This window comes from Protobothrops mucrosquamatus, unplaced genomic scaffold, assembly GCF_001527695.2.
Source record: "Protobothrops mucrosquamatus isolate PMUCROS unplaced genomic scaffold, P.Mucros_1.0 scaffold775, whole genome shotgun sequence".
NCBI lineage: Eukaryota > Metazoa > Chordata > Lepidosauria > Squamata > Viperidae > Protobothrops > Protobothrops mucrosquamatus.
Window position 1 is genome coordinate 378605 of NW_015387043.1, and position 23819 is coordinate 402423.

The window sequence follows — 23819 nt, forward strand, 5'->3', positions numbered from 1 at the left end:
TTTCTTTTGCTGCAAAGAAGTCCATCTGTTTACTTTATTCCTACTCATGGAGTAGGAAAGCTGGTCTAGGATTCAGCCATATAAAGTAATCCAGCTATATTCCAAATAAAAATTGCCAGGGGAGACATGGGGCTTTGGCCCATTACGGTGCCATCTTTTTGGGGATGTAAGTGACCTGTGCTTGCAATTACTTCTCTTGTCTGAAGAGACAAACTCAAATTTCTCTTCTTGTAAAATATCAGCATGTAGCCCATTCTTAATATGCACAGCAGTAATCTGAGCAATGTCCTTTCCCTAAGGTTATCATATATTTATTCTTCCTTTTTTGTATCTTAAAGCTCTGTCTGGACAGGATTTTTATATATCTAAGAATGTCTGCTACAGCATGCAGACATAACCACTTCTCATTCTCTTCTTCCTTCACAGTCTGTCAGGTAACCTTTTCCACCTTCTCTTGTTAGCTATGTGCCCCTTGCTAGTGCAGCCAATGTAGGTCTTTGACTTCCTTCCTTCCTTCCTTCCTTCCTTCCTTCCTTCCTTCCTTCCTTCCTTCCTTCCTTCCTTCCTTCCCTCCCTCCTTCCTTCCTTCCCCCCTCCCTCCCTCCCATTCTAAAAGAAAGGAAAAGGCGGGGGGGGGGGGAGCAGTTGGCTTATAAGATTACTTTATTGATAAGAAATAAGCAATAATAGTTACTGAAAGATAATGAGGGGGGCCAACACCATGACAACTCTTCATCCCATCATGTCTTTTCTTCTAATTTGCAGTCTAGCTGGACCTAATTATATCAAAACATAGTTGAGGTAACTGAGTTATGTTGAGGTAAGATGGCAGCCTATAAATTTTATAAATAAACAAAATATAAACAAATATACAAAAAATAAACAACATCCAATGGCAAATGAAAGTCTGCATATCTCAGCAAAGAATGCTGAGAAGAAAACAGGGGTAATGTTGTACATCTTGTCTGTCTATGTGGAATGGTTCAAGGGAGTGTCAGCATGAATCTGGTTAGCTGGAAGGTAAGAGGGAGAAAGAAAAGCTGAATGGAAGGCAGAGGGTGGCGACAGCTGTTGATCTACTTGGGACAATGCTGCAAAAGAGGGGAAAGACCTTCTGGCTAATGGATTCCTGATCTCATCACCAGGAATCTCCTCAGTCAAAGGCCTCCTACTCCAATTGCCTCTTTGCTCTCATAAATGTATTCTTTTGATCTTTGTCTTCCTAGCCAGAGGGATATATTTTCATAAACAGTGCTTTGTAAAAGATTGATTTTTTTTTCCACAGAAATGTTATATGTATTGTATGCATAAAAAAATGATTTTAGTTTGAAACACTACTTCAGCCCCAGTAGTTTTCACTTATTATTGGAATGTATTGTCTGGTTTGGGCTGAAAGGACGACTGCTCCCAAAGTGCTCCCAATTGCTTCAGGCTCACTCAGCTCTTGTGGTGGAAGCAACCAGAGAAATTATAACTGATTCAACGAACCATATACTGCACGTCCTTAGAAATGTATGGCTTAATTTTTAAGACAAACATTATGCTAGTGCACAGGTTACTAATGTCCTGTTTTGTTGAATCTGTCTTTTCAGATCTAAGGCACAGAATGTGTGCAGGGCGAAAGAGGAGCAAAAATACATAAAGTATGTTTGTGTGGCAACTATGAATGGTACATTATTTTTTTTTTAAAAAAACAACACTTTGTCTGGAATGCCCTCTTTTTAAAACCTAAATATGATACCTACTTTTATATCTCCCTGCCTGAACAGATGGAGACTCTTCTCTGAGAAACCAGTAGCTGGACAACAACTGTTCACTTCTGCATTAATTCCTTACCAGCTCCAACAGTATAGCGTTTAATCAGTACTGGCTAGAAATTCCTTTGAAATCTACAGTCCTTTATTTGGAGAGTGACTTCTAATGGCTCATAATGTCCACCTCAGATGCACAGTGATGGTTCTTGAGAAAACAACATTTCCCAGAGAGCACTGAAGCTCCTCTAACTTGGCATCAAGCCAGTGGAAAACAAGAGAGGAAAAATGTCTTTCCCTCTCTCTACCAAGAGTTTGCAAAGCCAGTAGCTCTTATAAGTGGAACAGATCAAATTACAATTGGCTCAAATATGCAGAGCTGTTCCTTAACTTTGGGAGAAACTGACTGTCTTATTTCCAGGCCACCCAATGCAATTTGTTTATCTCTGCCTTTGGAGATTTCTGGGGTTTCATTTCAAGCCTCTAAATTATTCCCTCTCTAAATTCTAATTAGTAAGAATAGTGCTAGTATACCAATTGTTGCAGAAATTCACATAGAAAGCTAATGAAGTTGCTTGGGCTGCAGTCACTTCCACTGTATTTAACATGTCAAAGCAGTAGCCTGAAGCACTGATCATGGCTTATATAAGCCACTTAAAATGCCTCAAAGGTTCTGTTCAGGATAGAAAGGAGAATCTGGGTGCTACAAGCAGACAGCAGCTGTGAATAAATTGTGAATAAGCAAATACTTAAATGAGCAGCTCTGATCTGGAAAGGATGTGAATTCATTTGGGTCAGATCATTTAGGAAAAGTCCTTTGAAAGACGACAGAAGTGACTGTAATCTTCACTGCGCATGTACTGGGCTAAGAGGGTGGGAAATGCCTGGATAAATTCAACAGATTCTCCTCATTCCCTCTCAAGTTTTTGAAAGAGAAATCCATGTATGTTGGTAACATCTCCTCTGAGATAGACTAATTCTCAACAATCTGAGGAAGTTCTGCTTAAACTTTGGCAGCAACAAATGCATTACAAAGCAGTATCCACTGTTGTTGGATGATAGTATCATAATGTATCCAGAAATATGGTCCAGGAAAACCTTTCCTTGTGTGAGCTCTGAATGGGATGTTGCTTGCTTTCTGTGACTTGTTTACTGCCATGAAGCTTAAATATCTCACTGAATATGACCTGGGTTTTTAGCATTCACAGCTGTCTGAAAGCAATAAGCACTCTGGTGGAAAAAAACTAAACCACCAAATGGATTGAATGATTCATCTCTGGAAAATCTGTAGTATCAATTAGATTCTTCCTTGAATCATGGTCTACACTTCTACTACTTCCATTGACCCTGGCAATCTTTATAAAGACCTTGCAGACAGACATTAGCAATTCCAAGGAACATAGTTGCAGCAAGAGCAGTATTGGAGGCTCTACAAATAATTATAACAGCTATTTATGAGTCATTGGAAGCCTGATGCTTCCAGAATCAGATTGAATGTGTGACTCTGGAGACAAGGAGTTTTGTCTTTCCTTGCATTTAAAAGCCTTCACACCAAGCTACAGAAGATTTTGTCAGACATTTGGACAGTTTACAACTGAAGAGAAAGCTCTGTATAATTCGGAGTCACTTTGGATAGTGAGATGGGTGACATATTAATTTAATTAATTCCTTTTGCCTTTGCTAAATGGACATATAAGGATTGTGTATTGGAAAGAGACCCTCCCCATTCCACAGTTCTGGATAGACATTAATATATTTGCATTTGTGGATAAGGCAGATAGAAATAAACAAGCAAAAAAGAGTTTCCCCTGTATGTAGTCAACAATAGTCATAGAACGTCCTGTTCTCTGTTTATGTTTTCACCAAATCCTTAGAAATGTTATGCCAAAGAAATACTGTAGAACAATCCCCTTCTATTGCTCCAAGTGGGGTTTTCTTACTATCACATTTTAAAATATATAAACAAACAAAATCCATCCTAAAGTAATTTAAAAGGCCAAAAGGCCAAATACATAGAGGAGGAAAAAATATCTAATATGTCCATATCACTACAATCCTATGAAGACAACTTAAGATATCCCCATTGAAATCAAAAGATCTTATCTGAGATCACTTTCACATCACATTAATTTGGAAACAGAATTGGGCTTCAATACAACTCAGATATTATTTAGATAAGATAACCTTTATTGTCATTTTTTACTGTGGGCCCACTGGCATAGATTAAAAATGAAATTCTGTTAACTGCTCTCAAAAGTATCTTTTGTGCCAAAATATATATTATTTTAATACATATATATTCTTAAAATATAGTTTATCTTCCATTACAATGCACTTCTACTTTCACCGAAAGGAACTGTAAGATTTTTTAAAACTCCTGATTATAGTTGGAAGTGGGTTTTATTTTGCTTCTGTAGTTCATTCAAAATTCAGTGTTAGATATCCTACTTGACCTGTAAATCTTATTATCAAAGAAATGAAATGCAATCCACAGACCATGCATTGTGAACTATGTATACCTGCCAAGCCGGGACTTCAAGAAGAGGCATTATGAAGCACCTGAGAGACTATGATGTGTTAGGTGATAGCGTCTCTTTTAGTAGTCCAGATATTTTTCTAGACTTGCTGTCAAATACATTGCTTAGATGATGATCTTAATTATGCACCAAGGCTTCTGATGAGTAGAAATAAATCCAAAACACCTGAGTTGGTGTTTTGGTGGAGATGAGACCCTTGTTGATTACACAAAATTGGAACCAGAGCCTGCATTAAGTTCTGCATAAAGTTCAGTTTCATGGTCAGGGAACTTCCATTTCAAGGCAGTGTCCCTCTCTGAAATTGATAGGCCATGAACAAATACACATGCAGACCAGACCAGATAATTCCAGCTGGTCTATTGCTAATTACTTTGTATTCACCTTCTCCCTGTTCCATTTACTAAGCTGTCACAGAAATGAGAAGAATTGAAAAATGGAAGATGGAGAACAAATCTACAGTCAAAACAACCTCATTAATCTCAGATTATTTTATACTGGAATCAGAAGAAATGGAAGGTAGAAAAGCTGGTTTCCAGACAATGCCCTTAATCTGAAATCACTGAGGCATTTTTTTTAATCCTTAAAAGATCAGTAAAAGCCATAGAAACTGAAACCATTTCCAGTAAGTTTTTGGGTCCCTTTTTATTTTGGAGAGCAACTAAACTGATAAGTGATCTGAAAGGAAAAACCTCTGAGGAATAGTTGAAGGTGTCAAGTATGCTTAGCCTGAAGAGCGTTGAAAGTATACAATAGATTTCTTCCAAATATCTGAAGGTTTTTCGCATAAGAAAACGGGGCAGAAATCTTCAAAGTTGATCCACAAGTCAGGACACAAAATAATCAGAAGCTGATTGCCATCTGTCAGGATGCTGTTAAGAAAGAATTCAACTGCTCAGAGGGATGGATTAAATGGTTTCCAAGATATCTTTACGTTCTTCCATGATGCTATGATGTGCTGATTTTTACTGAGCATATGGACCAAATTCCAAAATAGCTTGTTCCAACCTAGAGTCCTTTTTACCATTAGCTTGACAGATGAAAGAGTTCTACTCCAACACAATATGAATACTCCACATAGGAAAAGCCATCATAAACTGTTGACAGGGATTTACTGTGAAAATAATCAGTGCCAGTCAAATTATACGGTATGGATTTTAGTCTAAATATATAGATTTCTAAAATACCTAATTCTGGAGATGAAAGAGTCAATTGTCTTTCCAGACCATGCCAACTCAGTACTCTACAAACTTCCCTAAAATAGTTTGCAACACTGAGATCCCCTTCCTATTCTAGATGATTTATTTCTTGAAAGCTTTGGGACCACTTCAAAAATGGTCTGGAAATCAATATGGCCTAAGAATAAAAATAGAGTTTTCCAAAAGATTGCATCTTCAGAACCAGACTGTTTGCTTATATCTATTACATATTGCAACTTATTTTTCTTCAAGATGTTGCCTAGTTTTTTTTTTTCTGTTGGTGTTTATGTTATGTTGGAAGAAAAACTCATTTGTTCCTGAAAAAATCAAAGAAATGGAAATTGGAAAGGAGTCTTTATGTTGCTTGCTGCTTTCTTTTAATGGCTTTGTGGTCAGTTGTTGTAGATTATATGGGCTCATCCAGATAGAGGCTTTTAATGCCAAAACTTAAAGTGTACTATCAGGAAGTATACTGGAGAAAGATATGTATTTTCTCTTTGAACAGCATCATGTAATCAGAGGAAGCAAAGCAATAGGACAATGTAGCTCAAGCTAATGGTATTGAAGTTCTATTTGCTGTTGGATCTACAGAAAATGTGAAGTTGCAGTTTGCATATTCTGAACGTTTGGATTATTGGGACATAATACTTCTGAAATTAGTAGTAGCTAATTCAGAGGTCCAGTGTGTCATAAGTCTGCTTGCCTAGCATGGGGGTCCCCAATCCCTGGTCCGTGGACCGGCACCGGGCCGCGGCATGCCAGAAACTGGTCTGTGCAAACAACCAAAGCCCCATCTGTGGGATGCAGGCAGTACATGAAGCCACGCCCCCTCCGGTCCGCAGAAAAACCTCTCTCCACAGAACGGGTCCCTGGCGCTCAAAAGATTGGGGACCTCTGGTCTAGCGCACTCAGCAAATCCTTTGCTTTCAAAAACGGATCATCCTGGTATGGAGATATCATTTGAGAAAAAAAGGGCAAAATAGTATATTGTGCAAAATAATAATACTCTAGTTTGCATTGTTAAAAATATTGTAATTTATCAAATGAATATAAGAATCAGAATATTTGTTTCTTTCTCTGTAATTTTTGTAACCCTTCCAAATTGGTAGATTCTGATTTAAAGTAGGGTAATAATAATAATACAAATAAAGACAAGTAGAAAAGAACTTAGCACCATAATGATAAAAATGAACCACTTTCTAAGATGCATGTTACAAATTATTTAATTCTATTGGGAAAAAAAGAACTTTTTGCTTTATAAAATATTAGAAAGCAAAAGGCAACTTCTGGTTGTAAAGCGATCCACAAAATAGGGGCCACAACAACAAAGGCCCTGCCCACTATGATTTTCTTGCCAGATAGGTAAATTCTCCGTATTCTTCACCAAGTCCCAGTACATTTATACATAATAAAGCCCCAATAATATCTTAAACGTATTTAATTTTAGGAGATACATTTTTTTTATTTTACTGTTACTTTTCACATTTTTATAATTTAAAACTTTTTCACAGGCCCTTGAAATGTTTGTAGGCACCGAGCCTATTGTTTTTATTTGAAAATATGATATGGAGCTAACATAACTATATCATGTTTTATATGCTATGTTCTCAGTACTGTATAGGAGGCAAACATCCTAGAAATTAATCTAACAAACTAAACTCTTCAGTGAACTTCTTGAAAGATCATAGGCCTGATAGACAATTTTTTTAATATATCCCTATTTATGAATATTTCCAAAACATATGCCAATAGGCAACAAGTGACATGATTTGCACTGCTAATTTCCAGCCTAGAATAATATTGGCATTACTGGCCTTCATTTCATCAAGAAGTATTACATTAAACCAGCAAACAACCAAACAGCAATATGTCTGCCACAGACTCCCAGAGACCTAGCTGACTACTGTTGAAGAACATTTAATTAACTGGATATTGGTCTTATCCAGGGGTAGGCAGCCTTGGCTCTTTTATGACTCGTGGACTTCAACTCCCAGAATTCCTGAGCCAGCATAGCTGGCTCAGGAATTCTGAGAGTTGAAGTCCACGAGTCATAAAAGAGCCAAGGTTGCCTACCCCTGGTCTAATCCAACAGAAGTTTTCTTATATACTTAAAATAGCTGGAATTTTCCTTTCACAACAAATATAATGAGAAATTAACAAAATAACAGAATAACAGAGTTGGAAGGGACCTTGGAGGTCTTCTAATCCAAATGTTGTCCAATCTCTTCTTAAAAACCTCCGGTGTTGGAACACCCACAACTTCTGGAGACAAGTGATTAATTGTTCCAACTGTCAGGAAATTTCTCCTTAGTTCTAAGTTGGTTCTCTCCTTGGTTAGTTTCCATCCATTGCTTGTCCTGCCTTCAGGTGTTTTGCAAAATAGGTTCACACACACACACACCCCTTCTTTGTGGCAGCTGTCTTCTGGGAGGAATGATTTTCATTAGGCAGTTGTCAGGAAGAAAAGGCTTGCATTCTTTTCCCCCTATCCAGTAAATATCTGACCTATTTAACCACTCCTGTTTGCATTTAAAGAATAATGCAACTGAAATGGAAAGGTTAGCTTGACCCAGATCCCTTTATCCTTTTAGCTTTTACCATAAGTAACGAAGTGCCATCTGCCATTCATGGTATGAAAGGGCATAGTATTTGAAGAATATACTCTATCCAGAAGGTCTCCTGTTGAAATAACAATTTTGTTTCTGGGTCTCCTCTGTTATCTTTGTGATTTTACTTTCTTTTTTCTATTACAAAATAAATGTTTGTTAGTGTGGTTTTTGGCCTCAAATTGTTGCACCAACTTCCTGAACTGTTCCCCAGATTCAGTTCAGTTATGATGCCCCTGCAATTCTGGTATGAGGAGTCATTATACCTTTCTCACATAAAAGAAACTTCCTTGACAACAAAAATTGTCTATGACAGGTATTGCTGTTCATATGTTGTTTTAAAGTTTAACACTTTTCACTTTTTGGTTTTTTTAAAAAAGGATTTCTTATTATTCCTCTTGCTGAGGAGCAGAAACATCTTGGACCTGTGAGATAGTCTTTTCTTATGAGAAAGGTCTTAAATTATGATCCAGTCTTTAAAATGCTATATACATTGGAATAATAAACTACCTCTGGGCCAGAACATGACAGTATTGATTAAGGTTCCTCTTAAATGCATGAAGCAGGGAAAGTAGATCTAGATTTTGGTTTGAAACTTGAAAGCATATTATGGGCACTTTTACAAAACTGAAGCAATAGAGAGGCTACGTATTCACAACACATCCATTTAATCTATTCTATACCAAACTGGTTAGGTTTCTCTTCACAATCTCTTCTAGCCCATGAAGTTAATTTTCACCTTCCTAGTTATTTTTCTTTTATCCAGAGAAGTGAGTCTTATTTCAAATAAAACAATTAGTTGCAAATCCTGCCATTTTTAGTTTGTCTGCACATTTGGAAGTTGCCACGGCTGACAAATCCTGATCTAACCAGACTTATGCAGAGCTTGGAAACTCAGTGATGGTAAAAACAGATGTTTTGTTTTGCCATGACTATTTGCCATTTTTTTAAAAATAAAAAAAATTAAATCCCATGAACAGGGATCCTGGTAGTAGTAGGAAAAGTTTTTGGGTACCTCTTTACCTCCCTTTGAACTATGATACAAAACTCAGTCTTGTATAAATCTTCTAACAAATCCTGTCCCTAAATAATTAGTTCTAGTACCCACAGCTTGGATCTATTGAATCCTGTTTTTCTTGCTTGGTGCCCCCAATTAAATTGGAATTAGATAAATTGGAATTGGATAAATTGGAATTAGAAGTCCTCCACGGTCCCTTCCAACTCTGTTATTCTGTATTATTCTGAGTTCTCAAAATTCCTAGCCAAGTGAGAAAATCAGTAAACTACAGTATATCTAGATGTGACTATGTTAGGAAAGGCTGCCCTAGAATTTTATCAATGAATAAATTACTTTAGAATAGAATATTTTATATTTTATTGGCCAAGTGTGATTGGACACACAAGAAATTTGTGTCCGGTGCATAAACTCTCAGTATACATACAAACAACAAAGGAGTATAATCGTAAGATACCAATAGAAGAAGATAGTGGAAAAGATGAGAAGGATAATAATAATAATACAGCCATACTACATGGGTAAATATCCTTAGACATAAGACAGTACTGTGGGAATTAAGTTCTCAGCGGAATGATGGCACGAGGGGAAAAAGCTGTCTTTGTGTCTAGTTATTTTGACATGCAATATCCTAGAGCAGCGTCCTGAGGGGAGGAGTTCAAGCAGTTTATGTCCATGATGTGAGGGGTCTGTAGATATTTTATCAGCCCTCTTTCTGACCTGTGCAGTATACAGGTCCTCAATGGAAGGCAGGGTGATTTATTTTTTTTTTGCAGTCCTAACTATCCGTTGAAGTCTATACCTGTCCTATTTGGTTGCTATACCAATCCAGACAGTTATAGAAGAACAAATGGCAGACTCAGTAATTCCTCCATTAAACTGTATCAACAGCTCCTCGGGCAGTCTGAACTTTCTGAGCTGATGCAAGAAGAACATTCTTTGTTGTGCCTTTTTAATGATGGTTCTGATGTTAGGTGTCCATTTCAAATCCTGGGAGTTTATAGAACTCAGAAACAACATCGTTACCTCAGATTTTTACTATGATTACAGTATCTGTTTAATTCTTTATACTGATGAAAAAGTACAAATACTGGTGATGAAAAGTTGCTATTATTAAACTAATATTCAAGAATTTCTTAATAGATGAAAATTAGCATAAGAAAGATATTTAAATGTTGATTTATATGTAGTAAATTCTCATGTACAGTATATATATAACCAGTCCATAAGTTTATTGTAGGGAGCTGATCAACCAATTTTGAAGGTCACTGAAGGAAATTAACCAACTATATATATATATATATAATAAATGTAGTTCACATTATTTCAGAAATAAATCCTATTTTATTATAATATAAATGTTCTCTAGTAGATGATTCAGAAATACCTCCCGTGATGTGCAGCTGAGGCTGGTTTAACGGACAGGCCTAACCTCATTTCCTTGGAAAGAATTACAAAATAACTGTATGGTTTTAAGAAAGGGTTGGAAGATAATGTTAAATGTTCTTTCATAAGCCTACAGTATCTACTTTACCAAATTCGGAAGTGATGAGGTTTGTTTATTCATTTTATTTGTATTCTACCATTAGTTTTAAATATTTCATTTTATATCACTGTGCTTTTAATTTGACCAGCATGTCGAAAAGGTGGGGGGTTTTTTTCTATCTACAAGGCAGATTCCCAAGCTCCTGATTTAGTACCGATACACCAGAAGCATTTCATTTTCCTTTTATAGGCATATCATCTTCTAGAAACTGCCCAAAACTACTATCATTCAATCAATCAATTTAAAATATTGGTGCTGAAGAAAAGGATGATCTCATGAAACCATGTAGATTCCAGGTGAATATTAACAAGTCTATGAGAAAATCAACTACTTAATTTAAAATGGTTTCAATTAAAGATAATAAGACAGCAGGAGAAAAATCTAGAAAACTTCATCAGAGATTCACCTTATAATCACTAGGCATTATTGTGTAGATTCTTCCAGCCAGAGCAATCTTAAAGTATTTTTATGTTTGAAGCAAGAAAACTAAATATCACACCCAAGTACCGTATGTTAAAATATAATATTGTGCTAAATAATTGACCATTAATATGGTGAATCCAGAGACAGTCTGTGGGAATGAAGAGATTTATGTCCCGGAAGAAGAAGACAGATGGCCAGAGAAATGTGGAAAATATCCCTGAACATGGTAGATCTCACCCTACTTCCATGAGACCATTGTCTGATCCACCAAGAGTTCCTTACCACTATGTTACAAAAAGATGCCTTTTGTGTAATTGTGCAAACCCAACCATTTGTGGCTTATTAAATACAACTGGGTAAGCAAACCACAGCCAGTTCCTGTATCCCAATTTCAGGATGAATTGTACTGGTTAAATTTCTCTGTGTTCTACAGTTGTTAAAGAGAAGATAACGCTTTAGTGGATAGGAATTACTCCCTTAATGTTTTAAAGAAATGGTCTAATAGGATGAGCAATTTTTCTGGTCCCCCTCTCCCGGATTTTTGGAACAGACTTATTTTTGTGTAGGTATTTTTTAAACTATGGTAAGTCTATTTTATTGGTCATCCTATGTATTTCACACCTTAAAGTCACACAAAACATGGTTCTAATGTTGAGTAATTACGATCAGAAGTGGCAGATGAAAGGTTGAGGACAAGTTGTCTTAGAGTTCTGGGTAGCCATTCTGTATAAAGTATTAGGATAGCCATGTTGACCATGAAAATGATGATGATAATAATTTGACAAACCTACTTTCATTTTGTACTTATATAAAGGTAATCTGTGAGAGCTATTTCATATAATCATATAATCATAACAGATTTCTATTATGAAATATCAGATTATGAAACATGGCAACACTAACATAAAACAGAGTCTGCAGAGACCACCACAAGACATTGTTATTTATGCTAATGTATCCTGATCGTGACTATCTTCCAGAGTGACAATAAGTGGAACCCAATGGGACCTTGGAGGCATGGCTTGTCTATAGCCACCCTAGCCCTTTGAAATAGCTTCACACCTAAGACTTTGGGGGTCCCTATGCTTTTAATCTTCCAGAAGACCATGAACACCTAAACACTTTCTTGAAACATTAGGCTAGGATGAGGTTGAGTCACAGTCAACAATATGGGTGGTTTTGGCATCTTGATGGGAAGGATACAATGTATTTTTGTGTTGTTTTTATTGGTTGCTATGAGCTGCTCAGGAGCATGGTATATATAGGTAGCTGCATATGTTCTTAAAATAAATACATACATACATACATATGTGAGGAAGAACTTGTTTTTCTAAAGAAGACTATATAACCTACCAACAGCATCGCACAATGTATGATTAAAGCAATTGTCTCAAACTACCTTAGTCTAGAGTCTATACAGTTAAATATATGTTATAAAATAATGAAATCTGATAAAATTAGCCTATGTGAATCTCCTAATGCGGGCTAAATACATTTATATTTATTTTGCAAAATTAGTAAACTCATTCCAATTAGTCTTAAACAGGCAAATCTCTTTAATATTATTCTAAAACTAAAGGTCCAGCGGAATTATATTTCTCATATTTCAAATAGCGATAACTTCCAAACTCACTCTTAACTTTAAAGCCAACTGGGTCACTTATCTCAATAGAAAATAAGAACATATTATTGCTAATCATTTTCATTGGATAACCTAAGATGTGGTGTTATGAGAGTGAAATACAGCTGTCCATTAGCATTGCACCATTCATAATTCTATAAACCCTTCCGTAGTTTAAGGATTTTTTTCTAAACTGAGAAGCCACAATTTTTCCCTTTCGGTAATAACTTTCTACTTCAGAAAGAATATGCCAAAAAGAGGGGCTTCCTCCCTTTCTTCTTTATGCTGTTTTTAAAATGCAAAGGATGGAAACTTGATTTTCTGGTCATCTCGGTTAGTACGGAAGCAGCCATCCTTGAACAGTATTATATTTGCATATTTTTAATAAGTGTATGTCTTCTCAGCAATAATGTTCTAGGTTTTCACTGCATAAAGACTTGTTATCCATAGAATATTATATTTTCAGTATCAAGCTATGTATAATTTTTAGCATTACATTTTAGAATTACATGGATTGTCATTTCTACATGTGTACCAGATAGACATATAAACATAAAGTTTTAACCCCTGGCATGCACTTGAGTATGCTGAATATCCCTGAGGGCAGCCATTCACAAATAGCAACAAGTGTGAGTGGGTGAATGGAATAACGTAATAATTATTATTATTAACAAAAATTGTACAAGAAGAAAAGCATGCATTGTTGGCTAATTATGTAAAAGACAGCCAAGAACAAGCATTGATGAAAGTTAAAAATTGGAACTTACTAAATGTACAGGAAACAAAAAAAAAGAATATTGAAATAATGTAATAAAAACATGAACAGAATGCTGGCAAGGAAAAACATTACATGATCAACTTCTACAAAAGATTGAAAGGGAAAGTGGATAAAAATAAAACCTGGCAATAGCGTACAACTGGAACATTGTGAAAAGAAACGGAAGGTTTAAGGTTAAGCAAGAACAAACTATTCAAATTAATGCAGTCAAGGCCAGAATTGAAAAAAATCATCAAAAGTGCAGATTGTGCAAAGAAGCAGAAATTGCTGGGAACATATAGTTGAAAAATAGTAAAAAAAAAAAAAAAAAAAAAAAAAGAGCAATTTAAAACATTGTGGGATTTCCGAATACAGACTGATAAAGTCTTGGCTCAATACACACCAGATATAACTGTGGTCAAAAAGAAAAAAGTGAGGATAAATGATGTGATAATGCCAGGGTAGCAGAACCGAAGATAAGGAATTGGAGAACAGCATAAAATATCAAAATCTGAAAACAGAAATTGAAAGATTATGGTGTAAACCAGCCATGGTGGTCCCAGTGGTAATCAGCACAGTGAGTGCCATACCAAAAAAATCTTGGTAAGCACTTAGAAAATCTGTGCATTGACAAAATTTCTGTCTGCCAATTGCAAAAGATCACACTGCTTGGATGTGCATATTTATGACATCCTAGGTTATTGGAGAGAACTCAATGTGTATGAAGGCCAACACCAGCTAAAGAATTGGCAGCTGTGACTTCAGATTGTTGCGAACAGATAATAATAATAATCTCCTTATCACAGGTGTTAATCAAATACTCGATAGGTGGATAGAAGGGCCAAATCCAGTCTAAACATCTGGCTGACTATGCAATCAACCAGAGTACTGTAAATATATCAGTTTTTGTTGTAGTTGTTGTTGAGCTCTTTCTGACCAATAGTAATAATTGTCAATTGCAAAAGGCAGCCTTATTTGGAACAGCTTACATTCTGCAATGATTACCTTTAATATCATTAAACAGCAACATCTCCTTATCCCAAATCCTTGGGAAAAACTCAATAGGTGGATAGAAGAGCCAAATCCAGTCTAAACATCTGGCTGACTGATGACCATCAATAATATAATTTCTGTTTTTTAAAAATTCTTTCTGGCTACATTTCTATAATAGGAGATGAAGTAATGAGGAGCTTGTAAACATTATAAGAAGTTTGAAGATTTACACTTAAAAGATGAAAAAGAAATACACATTTTAAAAGATACTACTTAAATTCCATTTTGGCCAAGGCTTCTTTCTCACAGCCTAAACTAAGCATATTTACCAGAAAGTAAGTCCCAATTCATTCAATGCAATTTACCGGTAAATATTCATCGAGGCATAACATTCAATAAAAAAAGTTTACATTTCTTCAAAATGGTGAAACAATCATTTATCTCCATATTAATACAGATGCCACAGGTTTATATCTAACTAGACTGAATATTGCATATTCACTAGATATATATTTCAAATCATGTAAGTCTAATATATATTGTTCCATCTGGATTTGATTTGAACAGATCTGTTTTCCAAATCAAATAAAAATTAGATGAGATCTAAATTCGATTAGACCTAAATTGCACAAATCTAAAGACATAGAAATGAATACCATATACTGTATGAGTATGCAGTCCAGGAGCTATGTAAACATTTATAAAACTGCAAGGAGATGGAGATTGGGAATGAAATAAGATTGTTCATTAGACAAATTAACCAGGCAGATAAATTCCCATATTTTCATTATTATTCTTTGGGACTGCCCTCTCAGTAGATATAACACCCTTATATATTGGAATGGTGGTTAATGTGAGCTTGGTAACAGTCATTCCACATTTTGATACAGGAAGGATCTGAATTTAATATCAGGATAGAAAGACATTACAATACTGGCTTAATTGGTTTAGTGTATAATCTTCCTGTTCGCTAAGACATCTGAGAATATGACAAAGAATTGTGCTCTCATCTGTTTTGAAGGGTGATATACAAAAAAGCCCTTAACTATTTCATATTTGTAAAGACAATGAAAACTTTAAACTTAACTGCATGTACATTTTTTTATTAAATTCCATTCTACAGTGCCATATTTACAGTACATACACTACTTAAGTTGGAAGAAAATGCATGTATATTTTTGTTAAATTCCATGCTACAATGCCATATTAAAATACACACACATACTACTTAAGTTGGAAGAAACTATAAGTGAGCATATAGATATAGTTTCAGTACTAAGATTACATACAAAAATACTCAGAAAGACAAGACCACTCAAACAAAAATATAGACAACATGAAGAATCATGCATGTGCACAATATTTTCCTGGTTCTTAATATTCATGAAATACACCCATATCTCAACATACTATAATTAAATATTAGGTATAGGGAGATAGGATTTGCATAGCAAAATCAGTTATAACGTAAACTTACCATCTTACTCAAATTAAAGGTCCAAGTAAGGGGATTTACTCAGAAGTAAATGTCTTAAGACCATGGCCATAGAGAACGATAATTTTCATGGCCTTTTCAAAACAATAGTTATCTTGTTTTACTCACATCCTAAGTAATATCAAACACTTCCATCTATAACTAAACATGCAAATTGAATACATGATGTATGCTCATTTACTCTGCTGCTCTTGGTTAATCATTCCATTAAATATCAAACCATAAGATAAATCAAAGTTTATAGAATAACCTGAAAAAAGATGCACCATTATTTACAAGAAAACATGATCCATGACTGAACTAGCTCTTAAGAAATTGTCTTTAGAAATGGGATGAATAGATTACAATGAGACATAGTTCTGTCTGATTGTTTCTCGGCTATATCAAGCACTTGTAGAATCTACCTCTTGCTTTTGATCAAATATATACATGTTTCTCAATTAAATTTATATGTGAAATAGTCTTTGAAAACGATAAAGCTGCCGTATTAATTGATTCAGTAAATGGGATATCTTCAGAAAAGGAAGAGTCCAGACTCTAGATTGTTACAGTATTCTAGCATTTCATTTTTTAACCAACAAAAATTATCCTGAATATTCCATTCAATTAATCTGGGCAGGGAAATTGTTTCTTTTTTTTATCCTAAATTGAAATTGCTGAGAAAACTGAGTTGGGAGATAAATGGATAGACTGGCCATACCTATTTGCTACCCTTCATGTTACAGCCAGATATTATGAACCCATAAATGTGTGTTTCAACCACAAAGCCAGATTTCTTAATAAACTTTACCAACTTACTAAAGCCTTAAAATAATAATAGCGCCTTATCAGTGAAAACAGACAGAGATAAAGACTATCAGAGAGGAAATACTAACTTCCCATTCAATAGGCACCATCACAAAAACTTTTAAGAATTATGAGTACCAGAAATACAGCAATCTTCAACAGCAAATCAATTCCGTTGGCAAAGGCAGAAAGGCAAAACCATAATTAATTCACATACTCACAGGGGAAATGAGGGAAAAGCCTTCCATTTTGCAAGCCTGTAACATTCAGCCAATTTCTTTGTGAACTAATATTCTAATTTGAGTTATCCAGCTTTTTGAAAAGACATCAAACGAAAGAAAAAAAATAAAAACATGAAACAAAATTCCTGGGATTCCTTGAAGACCCTTTGTAGTGATTAAGGTTTTGGGTTTTTTTTAATTTCTGGGCTTAATCACTTTTTATAGTTTCTCTCAAGAATTCTAAGGTGAGGTCTTTCTTTAGATGTATCGTAAGTTCCTGATTTCTCCAAGCCTCTGTAGAGCATAGATAGTCTTCAAACTGTTACAGCCCAGTGTGACATCAGAATAGCCAAGTTTGCATAAATCTCATTTCAAGGAGCTGTGGCCTTATAACAGGAAGTGTGTCGCCAAGCTGATCAACCATTGGCAGGTGCCTGCTACAAAATGAACAGCAGATTTTGTAACTTTGAAGATAACAAGAACAAACAAACAGATCCTATAGATAAAATTCCAGGGTATAAAAAGAACTGGAATTTTAAATTTTTTCATTCTGTTATAATTAACATAGGCCTGACTGCATCGATAACAATTTATTAAGGAACCATTAATGAAGATTAGCCCCATCCTAGCTATTTCATTTAGCCATTATAAGAAAGGAGCAATAATTTTAACAGATTGGTAATTTAAAAATAAAAAAACCTCATCTTATGCTTCCATCAAAATCGTTCTCTACTTTAGGAAGAAGAAACACTGAAATCATGAGACAATAAGTTAGAAACCATTACAGAACACTATGGAATGCCATGACTTTGGGGAACCGTGCAGCTCTTCAACAAGGAGCGTCATCTTCATGTACACACCTCTTCACTTTAACTCAGTCCATACAGTCTTGGTCTACATTTGAATTAGTTGGAAGAGGGTTTGGTGCATGCACTCTGCATGGACTAAGACTTTTTCCACTATTGCAAGTGCAATTGAGATTGTGAGGCAACATGAAGCATTTTGACATTATCAGTTTCAGTATGTCAAACACTTGTTGAGGAAAACTACAGAGAGCATATATTTGGAGAACCCAGATGCATCAGACCCTGTTAACACAACAGCATAACTTGGATTATAGCCACCTTGACTGATTCCAAAATAATGGAGTAGGTAGCTTGATAAAGAGAACTTTCAATGAGAAATAATGATTCCTTATCACAGAATGCAACTCTAAACTTCTTTGAGATGAAGTTGATATGTTAAAATACAGTTTAAATCTGTAGTGAAGTGGGGCCTTTAAATACTCAATTATCTGGTTCTATTCCATATAAAATTAATGTTAATTAACATTATTAAAACATAATTTAAGTAACAGGGTTAAACACTCTTTCATTTATTAAAGCTATTGACTTAACTTATATCCAACCTTTCTATCTGGCAGTTCATGGGGGGATTTGAATCATACTGCTTTTTTATATATTTGCTGACTGCTACTGCAAACATACTTTTATTTTTGCAATAAATGCAGATTCCTCGGAACTATGCTTCCTTATCATTCTTTTAAAAAAATCCCTCTATTTGCATGTTGGTTTTAAAATGCACTGGAAATGGTTTCCAAATGGAAATATTAGTTGTGGGGTAGATCTTAAGTACAGCACCAGCAAGAAAAATGGAAAAGCTGAAAAACAGTAAGACAGAACTAGAATTCTGGGAGTTCCAGCACTTGTCAAAAAACTCCAAGTAAAGAAAGGGTGCTTTTTATGTAAATTTACACACACACACACACACACACACACACACACACACACACACACACACAAACACACGTTTGTGTGTGTGTGTACTAAATGGATCACTACCACCAGTAGCAGCAACTCTTAAGTCAGCTGGATTTTATATCTATCTCCCAAGTCAGGATAGCTAAGGCATATGACTCAATGGAAGTGCCTGCTCTTTGGAATAGCGTCCTTATTGAAATCAAATAATTCCCACCATGATTGCATTCCAGAAGATGTGCAATATTGAGCAGTTCTCTAGAGCCTTTGTTCATTGACCTGGATCATCTTGATCTGATTTTATATCAGTGATTATTATTGCTATGGCTTATTTCATTATCTGGATGCTTTATTTTATAGTGGCCCAGTTTGATGTACTGGGTAAGGCACCAGGCTAGAAACTAGGAGACTATGAGCTTTAGTCCCGTCTTAAGCAGGAAGGCAGTTGGGTGGCCTTGAGCCAGTTACTCCCTCTCAGCCCTAAGAAGGAGCAGGAAGAGGAGGCGGCAGAGGCAAACCACTTCTGAAATCATACCAAGAAAATTGCAAGGAATTGCCCAGACAGTTGCCAGGCATCAACAGTAACTCAAAGACACAAAGACAAAACAAAAGTGTTATCATATAATGCAACTGCTAAGAATCCTATCAGTTTTGAGTGTGTGTTTGGATATGTATCTTTGGTTTAAATATATTTTTTATTGAAGATGGATGTTGTTTTGCTTTTTGGGATGTGAGTTGCCCAGAGTTTGGTACAAGATTGCTAGATATATATTTCAGACAAACCGGTCTGATTGATTACACCTTGACATTTTAACTGTTATACTGCAGTTTTACTTTTTACAATATCTTTTGCCTTGCAGCCCCCAACTAGGGGCATTAAGCAGGCTCAAGTCGCAACTGCGAAACATTGTCAGAAAAAGAAATTTGGATATATATATCTGCCAGTTAAAATATATATTAACTGCCAGTTAAAAGGAAGAAACAGCTGCGATCACACATTACTCTTAGAAGCACGAAGCCGAAAACACCAGCCTGAAGAAGACGAATGGGACTTTGTCGAAACGTCGCCAAGACACTTCCAATTTTATGCGGGAGAAAACCCGAATAACCAAAGACCTACATACAAACACCCACGAAAACCTCAGACCGGCATCATCAGGGCTATGATACAGCAATATGGGAGGAGTCTTATATAGCATTGGAGTCTACAGTCTGCATCCGGTATCGTGATCGTGTCATTGGACCCAGGTGATTTGGTAAAGTCATAGGCAAAACCTCTAGCCTCGTGTGCAATATTCCTCTGGAGTGTCTGCCTAAGTTGTTGCAGGGTCCAGTCCTTTCTGGCTCAGGGGAAAGGGTGCTCTTACAGTTCCTGTCCATTTGGTCTTTGGATTTATTTTTATTTTTGTTTGTCGGTGAGTTGGTGCCTCGAGGTGTTATGTTGGTTTGTAGGTAGGTTCCTGGTGAGTTGTTGCAGGAGCCAGTCCTTTCTGACTCAGGGGAAAAAAGGTTTTTATCCGTTTGATCTTTAAATTTATTTTTATTTTTATTTGTCCATGGGCCAGCATCTTGAGGTGTTATGTTGGTTTGTAGATAAATTCCTGAAGAGGTCTGGTCGAGCTCTAATACTCTACCCAAGGCCTCAGCATTTGTTTTATCTATATTGTATACAGTGTTTCCCCCCCTTTCTTTCGCTCCGTATCTCCTCCTTTGTGTAATGGATTTCTATATGCTGTGATCCTTCTGCTCCGGCCCCATTCTGAATACTCCTTGTTGATTGTAGGGCCATTAATTGCCTGATCTTCATCGGTTCTGGGGCAGGGTTTAGTGCGGGGCCCGGTATTTCTATCACTTTGCCGTGCGTCCATGTCTTTCTCTACGCGAGTGGAGACATGCTGTGCTGTAGTCAATTCCTCTGCACTTCGTGCCTTACTCTTCTCATTGGCCTTCCCCAAGGTTTGACAACCAGCTGTTTTAATGTTAGTATGCTGGTCCGGGCCAGATTTAATACGGCCACTGCACCCACGGACCTGTACTGAGTTCTTTACGTCCACAGGGTCCCGCCCCTCTCCTTGGCTGGGTCTGGTCGGAGAGCGAGGTCTTTCGAGTTCTTCGGCAGCTGCGGTTCGTGGGGAGGAAGAGGAAAGGAGGGTTGGTATGGCGTTGTTTATACTAATCTGTAGCTTTTTTGTGCGAGATCTAGTTGTTATATGATAATTGTCCCTTTTATCCAGCGAGGCTTTTGCGGGGAGATGATGTGTCGTAATGAGGTGGTGATCTGAATGGTAGGGGTGTGGTGGCTCCTCCTCTGCTGAGTGTTGCGGTGCGGCCGTTGTCTGGTGGTCTTTGATGGATTGGGGTCGTTGTACTCTCTTGTGTGGGGCACGGTTGTTATACCATGTTCTCAGAGTTTGTTGGACTGGACACATGTCAATGTGTCTGTTGACCGATTCCTCTCCCGTATACCAAGCTTCTTTTAGAAGCCTGCCCCTTTTTGTGGTGTCATTGGCCAGGACTTGGATCTGTTTCCAGTCGAATTGGTGGCCACTCTCTGCCATATGCGACCAGACCTGCGAATGCTGTTCACCCCGCTTTATGGCCAATTTATGCTCGTGTATTCTAGTGCCCAGTCTTTTAGCTGTTTCGCCCACATAATTGCGTGGGCAATCCATGCACTGGATCTGGTACACTACAGCTGACCTTTCCATGCTGGGGAGCTGGTCCTTTGGACGCATTAGTTTGGCACGCAAGGTCTGGTCAGGTTTGTGGGCCACCTTGATGTTATGTGGAGCAAGTAACCTGGCCGTGGCTTCAGAAACGTTGTGGATATACGGGAGGGTGACCCGTGTGGATCGTGCCTGTTGTTGCCCTTCCTGGTCCTGGCGGGGCTCCAATGGTCTACTATGACGTCTTACAAAGTGAGTGGGGTAACCATTCAAACGGAAGACTCGGTAAAGGTGCCTTGTCTCCTGCACTCTAGAGTCCACTGTGCTGCAATGTGTGCGGATACGCCCAAACAGCGTTCTGACACAACCAATCTTATGGGTGATGGGGTGATTACTTTCATAGTGGAGGATGCGGTCGGTGTGGGTGGGTTTGCGATAGACCCTGGTGCTCAAGGCACCATCGGGTGACCGCTGGATGAGAACATCCAGGAAAGCTATCGCACCCCGGACCTCATCCTCCACCGTGAACTTAATGTCGGTATAAACCGAGTTAAGTATGTCCATAAAACTGGTTCTGTCACTCCATGGTCGTCAACGTACCGTGCCCAAAAGCTGGGTCGGTATCGGGCCATGGCCACACGCTCCAACTGCTGGAGGACTACCTCTGCAATGACGCTAGATATTGGGGAGCCCATAGGTGTGCCCTTTATTTGTTCGTATATTTTCCCCCGGAAGGTAAAGAATGTTGTCAGACAGAACTCCGTTAAGCTCAGGAGATCTTCTACTCGCAGCATATCATTATGCTGGTTATGTTCCCGCATCCTCAGTTGCTCCTCAAGAACTTCCAATGCAAGATTGCATGGTATAGATGTAAAGAGGGAGGTGACGTCAAAGGAGACCATCACCTCATCCTCTTTAATCCTAAGGGTCTGGATTCTTTCCAGAAATTCACCTGAGGATTTGACAATAGTGGGGTTATCTTCCACTAGGTAGGCAAGGCGCTCGCTAACCCACTTAGCTAATCCCGCAATAGGAGTGCCCCTAAACAATGGGGCGAAGCGGGGCGCCCTCCTTATGGATCTTGGGAAGTCCATAGAATCTAGGGAGGGCGGCGTCTTTAGGTCTCATCTTCTTAACGATGTTATCATCAATTCTACCTAGGCGTCTGAGTTTATTAAGGAGCTTATTGATCTTATTAGTCATCTGCGTTCTGGGGTCTTTATCGACTACCCTGTACGCTGTAACGTCTTCCAGTAGGGAAAGGGCCTTGGACTCGTACTCAGTCCTGTCCAGTATTACCGTGGCCCTACCTTTGTCAGCTGGAAGAACAATGATGGAGCTGTTTCTTTCAAGCTTGTTGAGGGCCACCCATTCCTCCCTGGACAGAGTCTCATGATGTCTATGTTGTATGAGTAGGCTAGCTACCTGTTGTTTGACATTATTTCTGGTTTCCTCCCCCATACCACCATCGTGCATGGCGGGCTCTAAGGCCGCTATAAAGTCCAGCAGTTGTGCATCCATGAGGTTGTGGCCCATGTCACGTTGCAGCAGAGTGAGCTGAGAGTGAGTTAATGTCAGGGATGACAAGTTGTGCACAAGTCTACCAGTGAGCCTCCCATTACTAGGTCCCCGTAAGGCATTTACCTTACCATTCAGACGTGTGGTGATTAAGCGGTCGGCCTCCTTCTTGGCTATTTTTTCCCCTGAGTCAGAAAGGACTGGCTCCTGCAACAACTCACCAGGAACCTACCTACAAACCAACATAACACCTCGAGGCACCAACTCACGGACAAACAAAAATAAAAATAAATCCAAAGACCAAATGGACAGGAACTGTAAGAGCCAGAAAGGACTCAGAAAGCCCTGAAAGGACTCAGAAAGCCCAGAAAGGACTCAGAAAGCCCTGAGCCAGAAAGGACTTGACCCTGCAACAACTTAGGCAGACACTCCAGAGGAATATTGCACACGAGGCTAGAGGTTTTGCCTATGACTTTACCAAATCACCTGGGTCCAATGACACGATCACGATACCGGATGCAGACTGTAGACTCCAATGCTATATAAGACTCCTCCCATATTGCTGTATCATGGCCCTGATGATGCCGGACGTTTCCGGCGAAAGCTTGGCCCAATAAATTTTAACTCTTTTGCACTTTTTACTCTTGGTGTTCGACCTTTTAATCATGAATATCCCCAAGAGTCGAATTTTTAATACTATAAACTGTCATATATATATAATATCAAAATAAATATAGACCGCCAAGAGAATACATATAAAATGTTTAATCTACCTAGCCTTCGTCAACAAAACGTTTGACATCATCAGGGCTAAAAGGATATTATGATTTTTCCCAAGAGTTGAGTTTTTAGTTTTATTCTTACATATATATGTGTGTGTGTGTGTGTGTAAGTAATTTTTTAACATCTATATACATACATATGGTTCACT

At 37.5% G+C, this 23819-nt stretch overlaps 1 protein-coding gene across 1 annotated transcript in view; it reads right to left on the reverse strand.

Annotated features, from left to right (window-relative positions):
- The window catches only part of SPI1 (Spi-1 proto-oncogene), a 30463-nt gene extending 13323 nt beyond the window's left edge, over positions 1–17140 (reverse strand). Inside the window, exon 1 of the mRNA XM_015818655.1 lies at positions 16948–17140. Within this exon, the coding sequence (XP_015674141.1) occupies positions 16948–16992 (45 nt within the window). The 5' untranslated portion in view covers positions 16993–17140. The remainder of the gene's footprint in view (positions 1–16947) is intronic.
- Between the last annotated feature and the right edge of the window lie 6679 nt (positions 17141–23819).